Source organism: Schistocerca nitens, chromosome 9 (assembly GCF_023898315.1).
Source record: "Schistocerca nitens isolate TAMUIC-IGC-003100 chromosome 9, iqSchNite1.1, whole genome shotgun sequence".
Taxonomy (NCBI): Eukaryota; Metazoa; Arthropoda; class Insecta; order Orthoptera; family Acrididae; genus Schistocerca; species Schistocerca nitens.
The window spans coordinates 3,835,208-3,852,526 of NC_064622.1; the positions used below are offsets into that span (position 1 = coordinate 3,835,208).

Below are 17,319 nucleotides of genomic sequence, written 5' to 3' on the forward strand. Positions count from 1 at the left end.
TTGCAGATATAATTAAGTAGTAATATATCTTACGAATATATAGTATAAATTTCAGCCATCTGCTGCGCATACCCGTCTTGAAATCCTCGGCTGGGCTTTGGTCCGTTGGTGACAGCAAAAGTATAGCAAAAAAACTTTTTGTACGTTTTCCGAAGAACCACCCATGAAGTAACGGTGCCTCATCCCATCAAGTCTACCGTAGACCACATCAAATGCAAAGAGAACGAACCGATTTGCTGCATTTGCCTAAGTAGGAGCAAGTGTGTATATTCATACTTTGACCCTGTACTCTAGACGATCCTTCTGTTGGGTGTACAATGTGGTCCCTAGCTCAACGGCTATCCAGAATATTTGATCCTTCCGTTTTATCACCAATAGAACCCGAGGTACGAGCATCGGAAAATCCGTTATTATGCGCGGCGTTTTGGAACGTGTTGGTTGCGCATGCTGTCGCCTGCGTGCTGATATTCGCAGTCAGCTGCTACTGGGAGGACGCGCAGTATGTGTGTTTCTTCTTCTCCTCGGAAGGTCGTCATCGACGGGACGACCCTGAGAGCAACCGGGGTGGAGTTCGAGCGTCACGGCCGGCGGCGCAGTGTGCGCGCCCGCCGCGAGGTGGTCCTGTCTGCGGGCGCCGTCAACACGCCGCAGCTGCTGATGGTGAGCGGCGTGGGGCCGCGGCAGCACCTCGAGGCGCACGGCGTGCCCGTGCTGCGAGACCTGCCCGTCGGCCTCAACCTGCAGGTAACAGCAGCGGGGCAGGAGCCCCGGCCGCGGAGGCGCGGGTCTTTCTTCTGAGGCAGTCCTCGCGCCACGCGTGGGACGTTGAGCTGGTCGAGTTTTGTGACGTCACAGTGCGAAATTTGACGATCAAGGGCACTCTGAAGCTCGAAATACTGAACAACACAAGTCAGACTTTTGCTTCGTGCATTATATTTCAACTATAACTTAAACCAGCACACAGAGGATATCCCGGAAACAATCGTCTTCGTTGCGATTTTATGTAATAAAAAAACGTATGGCTCACTCATCTCGTGCAAGTCTTTAAACTGAATGCCAATTTAGCGACTCCTCAAACCGTTGAAAGGAGAAGCCTAGGTTGAAACGCCGACTGAAAATCGAGGATCCGATCGAGATTCGAACCAAATCAAGCACTTTACCATACTACGAGACCACCAGGCCCAACAAACGTCGTTTGGCTTAGTGACCTGGTGCAAGTCTTTAAAGTGGACGCCACTTCGGCGACTAGCACGTCCTTAAAACCGGCGGCACCAGGTTTTCCCAGGACTGTCACCCATCCAAGTACTAACCGTTCCCAACGTGGGTCACCTTCGATGATCGGACGGGAACCGCTGCTACCAACGTTGCAACGGCGTTGGCTATTTGATTTAATGAACTAACAGGAAACGTCATATTGCTGGTTAAATAATTATTTCTAATTATAATTGAAGTGCCTACTGCTTTTTGTTTGGTATGTCAGTGAGTTTACATCAGACAGCGAATATCATTTATACCGCACATCCTACACTGTAACGCATTACCTGTCCACTACGCGGAGTGTTTGTTGTGTGTCGTTACCTGTCGTATATCGCATTTAAATTGGCAGGTGATTTGACACAGAGTCTATTTTAGAGAATTTGTCAAAGTTCTTCTATATATGAAATATATTCGCAGTTGCGAATATGGACAACCATCTGCTGTATAATGGAATGACGATAGTGAAAATTTGTGAACTTTGCACCGTAATTCGGAATAACACAAGCACTGTAATATCTTATTTATCCACCAACACCTGGCAAGCGACTTTCAAGTAAAATGTCTCTCCTGTACGGGAACATACATAACGGATGTACGAGTACAGGTTGCAGAGACACATGGTTGACGACATCAGGATGTTTGGGTGTGGCCGTGAGTCGTGCTCGCACAGCCAAACGGTAAGGCGACCGCTCGCGGTATGCGGGAAACCCGGGTTCGAGCCTCGACCCGGCACAAATTTTCATTGTCGTCAGCCAGTTATACAGCTGATGGTTATTCATATTCGCAAGTGCGAATATATTTCATGTATTCATAAAGGCTGTAGTCGCAGTGCCTGTTCATTCCGACATACGTGCATATCATAAGGAACTTTGGATCGTAATTCGGAATAACACATGCACTGCAGCATCGTAAGTTGTTCTGTGTCGCGAGTGATGCGGTACTTTGAAAAGCGACAACGGTAATCGACATTTGTTTGTTCAGCTTTTCCTCAGTGCGGATACTATAAGCTCTGTAGCCTATGGTGCCGTATTAACAGGGTGCTGGGTAATAACTTTATTAATGAAATATCTTGGCTGATTAAAACTGTGTGCCGGACCGAGACTCGAACTCGGGACCTTTGCCTTTCGCGGGGAAGTGCTCTACCATTTGAGCTAACCAAGCACGACTCACGCCCCGTCCTCACGGCTTTAATCCCGCCATTACCTCGTCCTTATCTTCCAAACTTTCTGGGAACTTTATTAATATTGGTACTGTCTATGAACGCACTGAAAGTGTTTTTCCGTTGCCACGCGTTTTCCCTTTTGTTGAGAAGAATCTTCGCCGGCAGGTCTGGATATTAAATGTAGACTGCGAAGATACTTTCAAATGCCAAAATCTCTAATAAAGCATTTACTACACCTACGTAAGCGGTTTCGGCAGTACTATGTAACTATCTTCGGATCTGCAATAGGATAGCACCGAAATTGACAGGAAAAATATTTAGGTAGCATGATACAACAATGAACATAAATATTTCGTTTTCTTATTATTCTTTCGTTGCCCTCTCTTTGGGGTACGCTGGATCAATCATTTCTTTGTGCGTTGTTCTTTTCTTAGCGCCCAGTATTTCTACATTATTTCTGACCTCCTTTTCCTCTCTTCTTCCGAGATGAAGGCTTTGGACTTTTGTATAGATTTGTCGTGGAACCTTATGTTTTCATCTTTAGTAATTAATTTAGCTGTTCTATCGATAAGTGAATTTTCTGAAATCTTTAATTCTACTAGGTCTTTCTCAGTTTCTTTAAACCAGTTGAGTTTCGTTTTGCGGTTATGGAAAAAGTCAAACATTTGTTTGGTTAATCTCTTGTAATACATTCTGAGAAGATGACCATATAAATGTATCCTCCTTTTTAGCATAGTATCTGAAAGTTTTTCAATTTTCTTATGGAGAGTTTCATTTTTTATGTATATGATGTTATTGTCTTTAAATTTTGGTCCTATAATTTTTCTTAAAATTTTTCTTTCCTGTGGCTCAAGTTTCTCCATTTGGCCTTTGACATTCATGTTTAATGTTTCTGCTGCATACAATACTTCAGCCTTAATCACTGTCTTGCAATGTGTAATCTTGGACTTCCATGAAAGGGATTTTTTGTTGTATGTATTTCTTATTTTTTCTGGATTCAATTGCTTCCATGAAAGGGATTTTTTGTTGTATGTATTTCTTATTTTTTCTGGATTCAATTGCTTTGCTTTCCCCAGCATTCCAACTAATCCATTCTCCATGATATTCGAATTCTTTTACTATTTCAATCTTTTGTTCTTGAACTTCGAGGTATTTACACGAGTCCTTGATGTTTGTCAATATCTTGGTATCTGCAATGGAGAACTGAAGACCTATTTCACCTACTTGTTTCTTAAGTTCAAGGATTTGCTCCCGTACTTCTTCCATTGCTTCAGCAAACAGGGCCATATCATCTGCGAAAGCAATGAAATTTACTTTAAGGTTGTTCTTTTTGCAACCCAGTCTCATACCACTCTTAATTGTGAGCGATGGTCCCATTCACATCTCGAAATTGTAGGGTGGGTGCTTTGTATCTTGGTAATCTTTGTATGAAAGGTCTGTAAAAGCTTCTTGTGTTGGTTTTAGTAAATTCTTCATCAATTTGGAGGAGAGTTTTCTTTTCCAGTGTCTTCTTAATCCTTCTTATATTTTTATCTACCAGTTTTGTAACTCTAATGAAATTCAATCAGCTTTCTTCTGTTTTCTGTGATTGCCAGTTTTGCCATGCCTGTTTTCTTGTTTCAAAGATGACGTATTTCGTTTTACTACAATACGTGGAACAAAAACATACCTTACACTTTATAACAGGCCGGCCTGTGTGGCCGAGCGATTCTAGGCGCTTCAGTCCGGAACCGCGCGACCGCTGCGGTCGAAAGTTCGAATCCTGCCTCGGTCATGGGTGTGTGTGATGTCCTTCGGTTAGTTTGGTTTAAGTAGTTCTAAGTTGTAGAGGACTGATGATCTTAGATGTTAAGTCCCATAGTGCTCAGAGCCATTTGAACCAATTTTTTTTAATTTTTATATTTTTAATCACGCGAGCAGAACAGGTTGTGCGCCATTTGCAGGCCTCCGAGCAAGTGCCTTACTTCGTCGAGTGGACAAGAGGAGATATGGCAGTTGCGTTCAACAGTAGCTCTTCTTCCCAGCGACGGATATGTCCCAACAGATGCGTGGTAACGTGGGACATGTCAATAACAGACAGGAGTCGACCAGGAATTGCCTGCACTGTGTGAAAGTAAACGATCGGTGTGACTGGGAAACGTAAATTACTTCCTACACAATGGGGACCAGACACTTTTTTTCTGCAGTTGTATGGCTTGCAGCAAGAAGCGCTCAGCGCTGCCGCGACTCCATATGCGTCATCCAGACGACAAGTGGGAACAGAATTGACAGCTAGGCGAGCGACGTAGATAGCTGAGTCAAGCTCGTTCATCAGGCGTAGAGGCAGTCTTTTTCTAGAGGCAGTCTTTTTCTAGTAAGTGAGAGCGCTACGCCTGTGCGTAGTAAAAACTGGTCGTATGGCCGATAATAATTATTTATTGTAAAATTGGGAAACTGGGTAGCCACTAGGGAGACCCTCTCAAAACAAAGATTCATACAGAAGTGGTGGTCGTTCTTTCAGAAATGTCCTGCAGCCACTATGAATCACGACACAAGGGAAGTAAAGACATTAGCTGCGACTGGGCATTGATCAGAAGGGTCAATAGCTTATGGAAAACTCATTGTTTCGGGCTGCGGTAACGTAAGACAAGAAACTGCATGTTTATTTTCGTAGTAGCGAATTGTCTTTCCAAGAGCTGTCGAAGAATCATAGGTAAAATTACAGCACTGGCTTGAAAAAAATAAAGAACATAGCTTCTGCTGTATCGCCATAGATAAGAAAGTTCTGGGTGTTAACCTTACGGAAAAATACTCTCCTCTTTGCGTGCTATCACTTGTCAACACCTTGTATCGATATCTCCAATGGTTTAGGATATTTGAGGGATATTATGAGTATTTCATTCACGTGCGTGTGTAGTCGGAAGTGAGGCCGTTATATAAATTCTATTTTCTCGAGAATGGTGACAGAGAGAGACATGCCAAGTCTTAAAAAAAAATTCTTAGCTAAATTTCATTCACAGGAACGTATAGTGTAATATGCACCAAACAAAATCATAAAAACCTCTATTTTTCATCGCAAATTTTTCTAATTTCGTACAGTATCGTACTTAGATGCAGAAATCGAGTAAAATATGACCATTATCGAAATTTTGGGACCTTCACCCAGAAGCTGACATGTAAAGATACAGGTAACGTCAAAATCTTTTTCTTCTTTTTGGCGATTAGTTTCTGTGAAATCTTTCAGAAACGTTGCAGGGCGTGCGACTCGATTCTTTCAGCAGGTGTCACCAAGCAGCGTGCAGAAAGTGGGCAACGAATGTCTCAGTCATTCCAGTTAGCTGCCATTCTGTGCTGCCTCATTACACGAGACGAGGATATTTTCCGTGATGGGTCAAGCTGCCTCGGGCGGGCAGCACGCTTCTGCGCGCACCTTTAGTGTTACGTTGCTCGGCTAAGGATATCTGAACGGCACTGCCAGTAGCAGACCCCGTGCTGACGGAGCCGCCTCCACTGTGCTGGTGTGCAGGGCGATGCGCGGGGCCGTGCTGGGCCGGCTGGCCGCCGTGCTGCTGCTGCTGCTGCTGTCCGGGGGCGGCGGGGCGGAGAGCCAGTCGCTGGCGGGGGCGGCGGCGCGGCTGCTGCGCGAGGCCCGCGAGTTCGCGGAGGCGCAGCCGGCGGACGCGGAGCCGGGCGCCGAGTACGACTTCGTGGTGGTGGGGGCGGGCTCTGCGGGGGCGGCGCTGGCGGCGCGGCTGTCGGAGCGGCCGGGCAGCAGCGTGCTGGTGCTGGAGGCGGGCGGCGACGAGGCGCTGGTGCCGGGCGGCGTCCCCCTGCTGGCGCCGCTGCTGCAGCTCGGCCCGCAGGTGTGGCGATACCGCAGCCACCCCGACGCCGCCGCCTGCCTCGGCTACGTGGGCCAGCGGTGCAACCTGCCCAGGGGCAAGGTGCGTGGGTGGGTGGGTGGCGGCTGCGATACACTCCACTGCTGTCCGTCAAGTTACATGTCTGTGCAGGCCACGGTCTGATATGTCATATACTGAGGCGGCAAAGGTCACAGTGACTCTCCTAATACGGTGTGCACCTCCTTCTGCCTGTTGTAGTGCAGGAACTCGACGTGGTGTGGACTCCACTACTCATTGGAAGTCCCCTGCTGAAGCATTCACCAATGTTGCCTGTATAGCCGTCCAAAATTCCGAAGGTGTTGCCGGTGCACGATGTTGTGCAAGACCCGACCTCTCGATTATGCCATATAAATGTTCAATGGGATTCGTGTCGCGTGACTTGAGTGGCCAAATAATTCACTCTAATTGTCCAGAATGTTGTTCAAACAGCCGGCCGCGGTGGTCTCGCGGTTCTACGCGCGCAGTCAGGAACCGTGCGACTGCTACGGTCGCAGGTTCGAATCCTGCCTCGGGCATGGATGTGTGTGATGTCCTTAGGTTAGTTAGGTTTAAGTAGTTCTAAGTTCTAGGGGACTAATGACCACAACAGTTGAGTCCCATAGTGCTCAGAGCCATTTGAACCATTTTTTTGTTGTTCAAACCAGTCGCAAACGCCGGCCGCAGTGGCCGAGCGGTTCCAGGCGCTACAGTCTGGAACGGTCGCAGGTTCGAATTCTGCCTCGGGCACGGATGTGTGTGATGTCCTCAGGTTAGTTAGGTTTAAGTAGTTCTAAGTTCTAGTGGACTCATGACGTTAGAAGTTAAGTCCCATAGTGGCCAGAGCCATTTGAACGAACCAATCGCAAAAAATTGTGCCCCAGAGACATGACTCTGTTGTTGGGGGCCATGAAGTCCACGATTGGCTGCAAATGGTCTGCAAGTAGCCAAACATAATCATTTCCAATCAATGACCGGTTCAGTTGGACAGAGGACGCAGCCCATTCCATGCAAACACGAGCCAAAGCATTACAGAGCCACCGCGGGCTTGGACATTCCCCTCTTGAAAACCTGTGTCCGTGCTTCGTGGGCCCTGCACCTCACTCAAAACCTACCGTCAGCTCTTACCAACTGAAATCGGCACTCTTCTGAGCACGCCACGGTTTTCCAGTCGTCTAGGGTCGAGCCGATACGGGTGAGCGCCCACGAGAGACGCGATCGGCGATGCCAAGCTGTTAGCACTGGCTCTGACGTCATTCGTCTGCTGCTATAGCCCGTTAACGCCAGATTTAGTTTTCCTGTCCTAATGGATACGTTCCTCGTACATCCCACGTTTATTTCTGTGGTTATTTCACGTCGTGTTGCTTGTCTGTTAACACTGACAACTCTAAACGCTAACACTGCTGCTGTCGGTCGTTAAGTGAAATCTGTCGGCCACTGCATTCCCCGTCGTGAAAGACAATTCCTGTAATCTGGTATTCTCAGCACACTCTTGACACTGTGGATCTCTGAATCTTCAATTCCGTAACGACAGCCGAAACTGGATGTCCTAGGCGTCTAAGTGCTACTACCACTTCGCATTCTAAGTCTGCTGGTCCCTGAAGTGCAGCCTTAATCACGTTGGAAACATTTTCACACGACTCACTCGAGTACAAACGACAGCTCGACCAATGCACTGCCCTTTTACGCGTTGTGTACTGGCGCCGTCTGTATGTGGACATATCCCTATCCCATTTCCTTCGTCACCTCAGTGTAAACTGAAGTTCGCTGAGGCGTTTTGTGCCTGTGTATCAACGTATTTTGATACGGTTTTGAATAATGGATAGACTGATCCGTGTAAAAACAGTACCCACCATTATTGCGGCCACAACCAGCTTGCATAGTCCCTTGCTGGCAAGCTAGGTCCATGGCTTCGTGGGGTCAGTGCCACATTCCAACCCTACCATCAGCTCTCGCCAGCTGAAACCAGGATTCAGCTGAAGGCGCCACGGTTCTCCAGTAGTCTAGGGTCCAACCGATACGGTCAGGAGTCCAGCAGAGGCGCTGCAGGCGATGTCGTGCTGTTAACAGGGGCGCTCCCGTCGGTCGTCTGCTCCCATAGCCCATGAAGTCCAAATTGCGCCACACTGTCCTACGGATACCTTCATCGTACGTCCCACACTGATTTCTGCAGTTATTTCTCGCAGTGTTGCTTGTTTTTTTAGCACTAACAACTCTACGCAAACGCCACTACTGTCGTTGGTTCAATGAAGGCCATCGAGCACTGGGTTGTACGTAGTGAGAAGTATTCCCTTGATTTCGTGGATTGGAACAATGAATTTCCTAACAATTTCCAAAACTGAATGCCCCATGCGTCCAGCTCCAACTACTATTCAGCGTTCAGAGTCTGTTAATTCTGTACGAAAATGACAGCTCCGCCAATGCGCTGCCCTTTCATACCGTGTGTACGCGATACTACCGCCCTCTGTATACGTGCAGTCCGCCCCCGGTAGGTGAGTGGTCAGCGCGACAGAATGTCAATCGTAAGGGCCCGCGTTCGATCCCGGCTGGGTCGGAGATTTTCCTCCGCTCAGGGACTGGGCGTTGTGTTGTTCTAATCACCATCATTTCATCTCCATCGACGCGCAAGTCGCCGAAGTGGCGTCAAATCGAAAGACTTCCACCCGGAGAACGGTCTGCCCGACGGGAGGTCCTAGTCGCACGACGTTTGTGTGTGTGCATATCGCTATCCCGTGATTTTTGCCACCTCAGTGTGTTGACACGCTGCACTACAGAGACTCCCTTAGAGACGCCACCTGCGCCACTGTGTGGGGCTAAGACCCGCGCCGCCTTCCAGGTGCTGGGCGGCTCCAGCAGCGTCAACTACATGATCCACACGCGCGGCAACCGGCGCGACTACGACGGCTGGGCCGCGCTGGGGAACCCCGGCTGGAGCTACGACGACCTCCTGCCCTACTTCCGCAAGCTGGAGAACGTCTCCGCCGTTCCAGACCTGGGTGAGTACTGCCACGAGCCTGCCACCCTGACGAACACCAGGGGGGGGGGGGGGGTACACTACTGGACTGAAAAGTCTGGCGAATCGTTACAGAATCCTCTCCGTGGATTACATGACGTACCAGGCATATTGCAGTTTCACATTTATGTTCAACATGCACAATACGCTAGTACAGGCCATTAGCAATCGGCCTAAGCTATTATAAAGTCATACTTAAATGAGAATTACAAACAGGAACAAAAATAATACACTGCTACAACAGAAATGCAGTAACATGTTTAACAAAAATAAATCTGAAAAGATCCGAAATGGAAAGGATTGCCCCTTAATAAACACCGTCCAGCACATTAATGTGAGCACCTGTTGAAAGCCTGGATAACCAGCTTTTGCAGAGCAAACCTGCAGAAAGAGTCAGTGACGTTCTTGGAGGTACCAACAGAGACGTGCAGTCAGGCCAAGCCCAGTGCTATGGCCAGCTCCGATAGATTTCTCGGATGAGGATCCATGGTGCGAACAGCCCGATCCACGATGTCCCACAGATTCTCAACTGGGTTTAAATCCGGGGGGGGGGGGGGGGGGGCGAGCAGGGGGGGGGGGCGTATGGTGGCTAGGAGAGTACGGCAAACTCCTCCTGATGCTCTTGCAACCACGCAAGGACACCGCGAGCTGTGTGACAGATTGCATTGTCTTCCTGGTAGATGCCATCGTGCTGAGGAGAAACAAACTCCACGTAGACATTGTCCCCAAGGACACAGTGCCTTCCAGAATGACGAAATCACCGACTAAGTGACACAAAATCACTCCGCAGAACATATCGCTCCCTCCTCTGCCCTCGATTTTTGCCACGATTGTTGAAGGGCCATGACCACCGAAAGCCATCCATCCGATGGAGCATAAGACTACTGTTTCATCTGAGACGGCCACCTGTCGCCGTTCAGTGGGCGTCCTGATGCGGCATTGGCGCGCAGACTGCAGCTTTCGTCGCCGGTGAGCAGCCGTCAACGTGAGTGCGTGGATCGGGCGCTTCCTGCAGAGGCGCATACGCAGCAACGTTCGATGACTGGTTTCTGACGAGGCACTGTTGGCAGCCCCTCGGTTCATCTGGGCTGTCAGTTGCACGTCTGTTCGCCCGTGCACATCTCCGCAGCAGTCGTTCACCCCCGTCACCTGCGGCCCATGTTGCACCGAAGTTGCCTCGGTGGCAGTTTCATAAATAGCACCATTTTCCCATGCACGGTACATTTTAATCACGGTGGCACGCAAACAGCTTACAAACTTAGCCGTTTCGGCGACGTTTCCACCCTTACCTCGAAAGACAGTGATCGTGCCCTTTTGGACGTCACACAATTCATTTCCGCATTTTGACAAAGGCTGCACATTCTTCCGCGTCCCGCTCTCCACCCCGACCCTTTATACAGGGTGTTACAAAAAGGTACGGCCAAACTATCAGGAAACATTCCTCACACACAAAGAAAGGAAAGTTGTTATGTGGACATGTGTCCGGAAACGCTTACTTTCCATGTTAGAGCTCATTTTAGTACTTCTCTTCAAATCACATTAATCATGGAATGGAAACACACAGCAAGAGAACGTACCAGCGTGACTTCAAACTCTTTGTTACAGGAAATGTTCAAAATGTCCTCTGTTAGCGAAGACACATGCATCCACCCTCCGTCGCGTGGAATCCCTGATGCGCTGATTCAGCCCTGGAGAATGGCGTATTGTATCACAGCCGTCCACAATACGAGCACGAAGAGTCTCTACATTTGGTACCGAATTGCGTAAACAAGAGCTTTCAAATGTCCCCATAAATGAAAGTCAAGACGGTTGAAGTCAGGAGAGCGTAGAGGCCATGGAATTGGTCCGCCTCTACCAATCCATCGGTCACCGAATCTGTTGTTGAGAAGCGTACGAACACTTCGACTGGAATGTGCAGGAGCTCCATCGTGCATGAACCACATGTTGTGTCGTACTTTTTGTAAAGGCACATGTTCTAGCAGCACAGGTAGAGTATCCCGTATGAAATCATGATAAAATGCTCCATTGAGCGTAGGTGGAAGAACGTGGGGCCCAATCGGACATCACCAACAATGCCTGCCCAAACTTTCACAGAAAATCTGTGTCGATGACGTGATTGCACAATTGCGTGCGGATTCTCGTCAGCCCACACATGTTGATTGTGGAAATTTACAATTTACAATTCTATCCTGCAACTGTTTTTGGCTGTCATCCTTTATTGTGAAGAATTTGATCACGTTGGAATGAAGCCTCATCCGTAAAGAGAACATTTGCACTGAAATGAGGATTGACAGATTGTTGGATGAACCATTCGCAGCAGTGTTCAAAAATGGTTCAAATGGCTCTTAGCACTATGGGACTCAACTGCTGAGGTCATTAGTCCCCTAGAACTTAGAACTAGTTAAACCTAACTAACCTAAGGACATCACACACATCCATGCCCGAGGCAGGATTCGAACCTGCGACCGTAGCGGTCTCGCGGTTCCAGACAGCAGCGCCAGAACCGCGCGGCCACTTCGGCCGGCTGCAGCAGTGTACCCGTGGAGGCCAACCAGCTGCTGATAGTGCCTGCACACGCTGTACATGGTATGGAAGCAACTGGTTCTCCCGTAGCACTCTCCATACAGTGACGTGGTCAACGTTACCTTGTACAGCTGCAACTTCTCTGACGCTGACATTAGGGTTATCGTTAACTGCACGAAGAATTGTCTCGTCCGTTGCAGGTGTCCTCGTCGTTCTAGGTCTTCCCCAGTCACGAGTCGTAGGCTGGAATGTTCCGTGCTCCCTAAGACGCCGATCAATTGCTTCGAACGTCTTCCTGTCGGGACACCTTCGTTCTTGAAATCTGTCTCGATACAAACGTACCGCGCCAAGGCTATTGTCCCGTGCTAATCCATACATCAAATGGGCATTTGCCAACTCCGCATTTGTAAACATTGCACTGACTTCAAAACCACATTCGTGATGAACACTAACCTGTTGATGCTACGTACTGATGTGCTTGATGCTAGTACTGTAGAGCAATGAGTCGTATGTCAACTCAAGCAACGAAGTCAACATTACCTTCCTTCAACTGGGCCAACTGGCGGTGAATCGAGGAAGTACAGCACATACTGACGAAACTAAAATGAGCTCTAACATGGAAATTAAGCGTTTCTGGACACATGTCCACATAACATATTTTCTTTATTTGTGTGTGAGGAATGTTTCCTGGAAGTTTGGCCGTACCTTTTTGTAACACCCTGTATACCCTCCAGTGGTGGAGCTGCGACTTGCTGTCTGTGAGTGGTCATTGCAAGTTGACATCGAACACAGGCGGTGGTCGCATTAATGTGACTCGACCGTTGGTTCTTTATGAACAGCAACCTCAGTTGTAGTTGTTGTTGCTTCGATTGGAACACGCTAAGTGTTCCTTCCTGCCACTTTTCTGTAAATTGTGGTTCATAAACGGATATTGAGCAAGCACTCGACTACTAAAACCGAACGACCAATAAATTAAGAACAGCTACAATATCCAGAAGATAAGACGTTAGGCCCAGTGGCAAACCGCGAACTCCCGTCTTACGAGAAAACTGGGAGCGCTTCCAAAAAATCCGGCCAACAGACGCACTGGACGGCTCAAGTGTCGCACACTGCAGGCTTCTCTCCCCGGCAGAGGACTGTACGTATCGAAGTGGGGAATGTTCTATCTGGAGACGTGTCAGCAGCAGTGGCTGGAAGCTGTTAAGCGACGGCTAGGGAGCAGCTTGTTGTCACCAACGTCCTGTCGTTCTTCCTCCCAGTAACGTATGGTCCTGTACCTCAAATAACTGAACCCAGTATCAGCAGTCAGTGGGGGAGCGTAAATTTTCAGGCTGTGGTACCCTGACGAAAACATAAATTTGAGACACGAGTGCCGGCAGAGATTATCACAGAAACCTATCATTAACGTTGATCGATTAGTTTATAAGGAAAATTGATTTTTAAATCGTCAGTTTGACTTAATTCCAGACAATGGAGCCCTCAAGTTAATGTTGTCGATGACAATGATCAGGCGCACGAAACCCTAAAAACATAAATGAATACATGCTTACAGCTAGTATAAAAAAAGGCTGCCACATGCTAAAACTTAGAAATAAAATATCGCATACTGCTATATACTGAAATCAATTGGAAGTGTGATATCAAAAACTACTCCAACAGCTGAAAATTAATATGAAAACCAATATTTGACCTGAGTCGATCGTATCCCACTGAAGCTGTAAACTAGATCTGTTTTATCGATGGCATCTAACAATAGTTGTAAAATCCGATCGTATGTGTTTCTCTCACTATACAGCTACGTTCTTTACCGCTAACTTATCTGATACGCTCCTTTCAGTTGACAACTGGATCACGCTCTTTGCACGTAACAACCTTAGAACCTTTCAAGAATTTAGTGTACAATCTCATAATATAATACTAAGGAAGAGTACACTAGCGTATGATGACAAATACACAGAAGAGCCAAAGAAACTAGTACCCCCGCACAACACCGTGCAGGGCCCCTGAGACCACGCAGAAGTACCTCAACACGACGTGGCATGGACTCGAAGGACTGTCTGAAGGAGTGCTGGAGGGAAATGACACCGTGAATCCTGCAGGGATGTCCATAAATCTGTACGAGTATGAGGGGGTGAAGATCTCTTCTGAACAGCACGTTGCAAGGCGTCACGGATATGCTCAACAATGTTCATGTCTGGAGAGTTTGATGGTCAGAGAAAGTGTCTGAATTCAGAAGAGTGTTCCTGTAGCCACCCTGTAGCAATACTGGACGCGTGGGGTATCGCAGTGTCCTGCTGGAATTGCCCAAGTGCGTCGGAATGCACAACGGACATGAATGGATGCAGGTGATCAGACGTACGCTTACGTATGTGTCACCTACCAGAGTTGTATCTAGACGTGTCAGGAGTCCCATACCACTCCAACTTCACACGCTGTCACGTCGCAAGTCAATACGCAACAGCATTTACTGCACTACTTTTCAGTACGGCTCGTAGCTTTGGAGCCGTTGGCGGTGACAGAAACAGCCGCTTGTATCTTAGCGTGACTCGAACGCACCTGTCGCTAGCCTAGCTGTGGGAAGCGGTACCTGTGTCAGTTCGAGCGACAGAATACTCAACCACTAAGAATCTAAATAAACTATATTAAATATTATTCAATTTAGTTAAAAGTCAATATGCTGCCCTTTGTTATTAAAAAGAAGATTGTGTAAAAATCTCAGCTTTCTAGCTGGCATACTTTCAGAGTTAGAGAAAATTACCTAAAACACCCCAAACCGAGACTTTTAAGATTAAAGTCAGTTAGGATTCATAACAGTTTGCTTTTAGTGTCATTTGGAATTACTGAATTTCACAAAATGCTAGGTCAATTTGTTTGAATTTTCGTAATTAAAAACGTTAACTATTTCTCATTTTCTTAATATAAAATGCAGAAAAGATCAGTATTTATTTAATGTGTTGCTACGTGAGCAAATGAGAATGACTGAGAGTGTGTATGTGGGACATACGAAAAAATTCATCATCATCTCATGTTAAATATTACGTCACTACGTCATGGGAAAGTGTTAAGCCAGCAAGTTGCAATGAAAAATGTAATTTCCCCACCGTGGTAATGACGTATGCCCAAGGGTACCTGCTTGTCTAAGACGGCAGCCACAATAGCCATTTGCAGAGTAATAGTTTTCTAAAGTTATATGAAGATTAGTTTTCTTTTCGTTTGGTTTTGTTAAACATTTTTTTATTTGCATGATGAAGTGTCGCAAATGCATCTGTGAATGCTGATAGGCGTACGACAGTTTTAGCGCGAGAAAGAACTCGAACGATTGTTTTGATTGTCTGGTCATTTTGTACAACCAATCAGAGTTAATCGTTTCCCGCGCACTGCAAGTAGTTATAGGCCCCGGAAGGAACGGCAGCGAGGAGTGTCCAGTCAGCTATCGGACGTGCAGGTCATGTTGAACGCTTCCGTCTTTGTTGTGTGTAAAATGAAGAAATAATTGGCTTTTCGTGTCCAGATTGAGTGGCCGTAATAGCAATTGCATTTACGGACAGGTTTGTGAAGTTTGGAAGTTTTTGGATTGGTTTGTTGGAAAGAGAACCGCGTGTGAACTTTCCGCCTTTGTAAAATTCCGCGTGACATGTTTCATATTCGTCTATGGAATATTTAGCGAGCAATTTATTAGAAATCCACTGAAAAAGGACCAAATGGGAAACTCGTATATTGTAGCAGAGTAATGACTGTAAATCGCGTAGTAATTCAGGTCGGACTTAAGTACATTCCTGGCTGTCTTTTGTGTGTACTGTGTTGTAAGGACTGTGATCTGAGGACACTGATATTATTCGCTAATTAAATACGAGCTGATGGCAAGTGTTTGGTTCTGAACCTAAAGAAATAAAAGAACTCGTTGCAGAATTTTGCCATTTTTATAAAGAGATGAAGCAATCGCTCTCCACAGGAAATTTGTTATATTACAGGACAGCTTGCTGCCAGAGTTTACGCGGACTTGCAAACGGAAGTATTGACGGTGTTTTGCTTCAACACTGCTTTTAACATCGTCTGAACAGTATCTACGTATGCAGAGAAACGGGCGGGTGATCTGTCGCCGTAGTGAGGTAGGTGGAACTTTTGTAGTGAACAGTACGACGAGAGACAGTAATGGAACATTTACGACGAACGAATCATCGCTAACCCGCCACGCCGCAACGCCCCATATCGTTACAGAGGCTGCACCAGCTTGCATAGTCCCTTGCTGACATGCAGGGTCCCGGGTTTCACGAGGTCGTCTCCATACCCGTACACGTCCATCCGCTCGATACAGTTCGAAACGAGACTTGTCCGACAAGGAAACATGTTTCCAGTCATCTAAAGTCCAATCTCGGTGTTGACCGGCCCATGCGAGGCGTAAAGCTTTGTGTCGTGCAGTCGTCAAGGGTACACGAGTGGGTATTCGGCTCCGAAAGCCCATATCGAAGACGTTTAGTTGAATCGTTTGAAAGCCAACACTTGTTGATGGGAGCAATCTGCATCAATTTGCGGAATGGTTGCAACTTCTTTAACTTTGAACGATTCTCTTCAGTCGTCGTTGGTCCCGTTCTTGCAGGATCTTTTTCCGACCGTAGCAATGTCGCAGATTGGATATTTTATCGGATTCGTGATATTCACGGTACACTCGTGAAATGGTCGAACGGAAAATCCACACTTCATCCCTATCTCGAGACGCTGTGTCCCATCGCTCGTGCGCCGACAATAATACCACGTTCAAACTCACTTAGATCTTGATAACCTGCCAATGTAGCAGCAGTAACCGATCTAACAACTGCGCCAGACACTTGTCTTGTATGGGCGTTGCCGGCCGCAGCACCGTATTCTGCCTGTTTACATATCTCTGTATTTGAATACGGATACCTACATCAATTTCTTTGGCGCTTCAGTGTAGGTACATGTAAAGATACGACATAAGACATATTTTTCATGGCGAACTGACCGTGGGTAATGGTCTTAAGTGCCATGTCGAGGACGTAGTACGAAACTTGCATTGTGCAGGAAAACAAAAAGCCCCCGACAAATGTATCTGAGTTCATCAGTGAGTGGTCTGTTATACCGAGTTTTGTTTTGAGTTAGTATATGGTAAGCATGTCGTCATGGAGCTGACGACCACAGTTCATGGAATTAAAGGTATTTCAATCGTGCCGAAGTGTTGGCCAGTTGGAAGCTGAATAGGCCTTCCGACTAGATGCCCAACACCTCGGACGAGATGGGTCGCCTGATTATCAGATTTGCTGCCGACTGCCCATCGACGTGGGCCACCAGGTGGGAGGAGCAGCCACTGCTGACCGCACTGAGAGCGCAGCACCGGTGGAGACTGAGCTCGGACCGTCAGCTGAGACCATGATGAGCCGTGTTACGGAATCTGGTCTAGGAACAAAGCCTCCAACATAATCGTGCAAGCCGCTCTTGCCTTGTACGAAAAAGACGCAAATGGAGTAACTAGTGCCAAAGAATTGTATTTG

At 47.2% G+C, this 17,319-nt stretch overlaps 1 protein-coding gene across 1 annotated transcript in view; it reads left to right on the forward strand.

The window, feature by feature from the left end:
- Nucleotides 1-5,928: 5,928 nt before the first annotated feature.
- Nucleotides 5,929-17,319, forward strand: part of LOC126203462 (4-pyridoxate dehydrogenase-like) — a 65,092-nt gene continuing 53,701 nt past the window's right edge. The window contains exons 1-2 of the mRNA XM_049937779.1: nucleotides 5,929-6,342; nucleotides 9,113-9,272. Of these exons, the coding sequence (XP_049793736.1) occupies nucleotides 5,929-6,342; nucleotides 9,113-9,272 (574 nt within the window). The remainder of the gene's footprint in view (nucleotides 6,343-9,112; nucleotides 9,273-17,319) is intronic.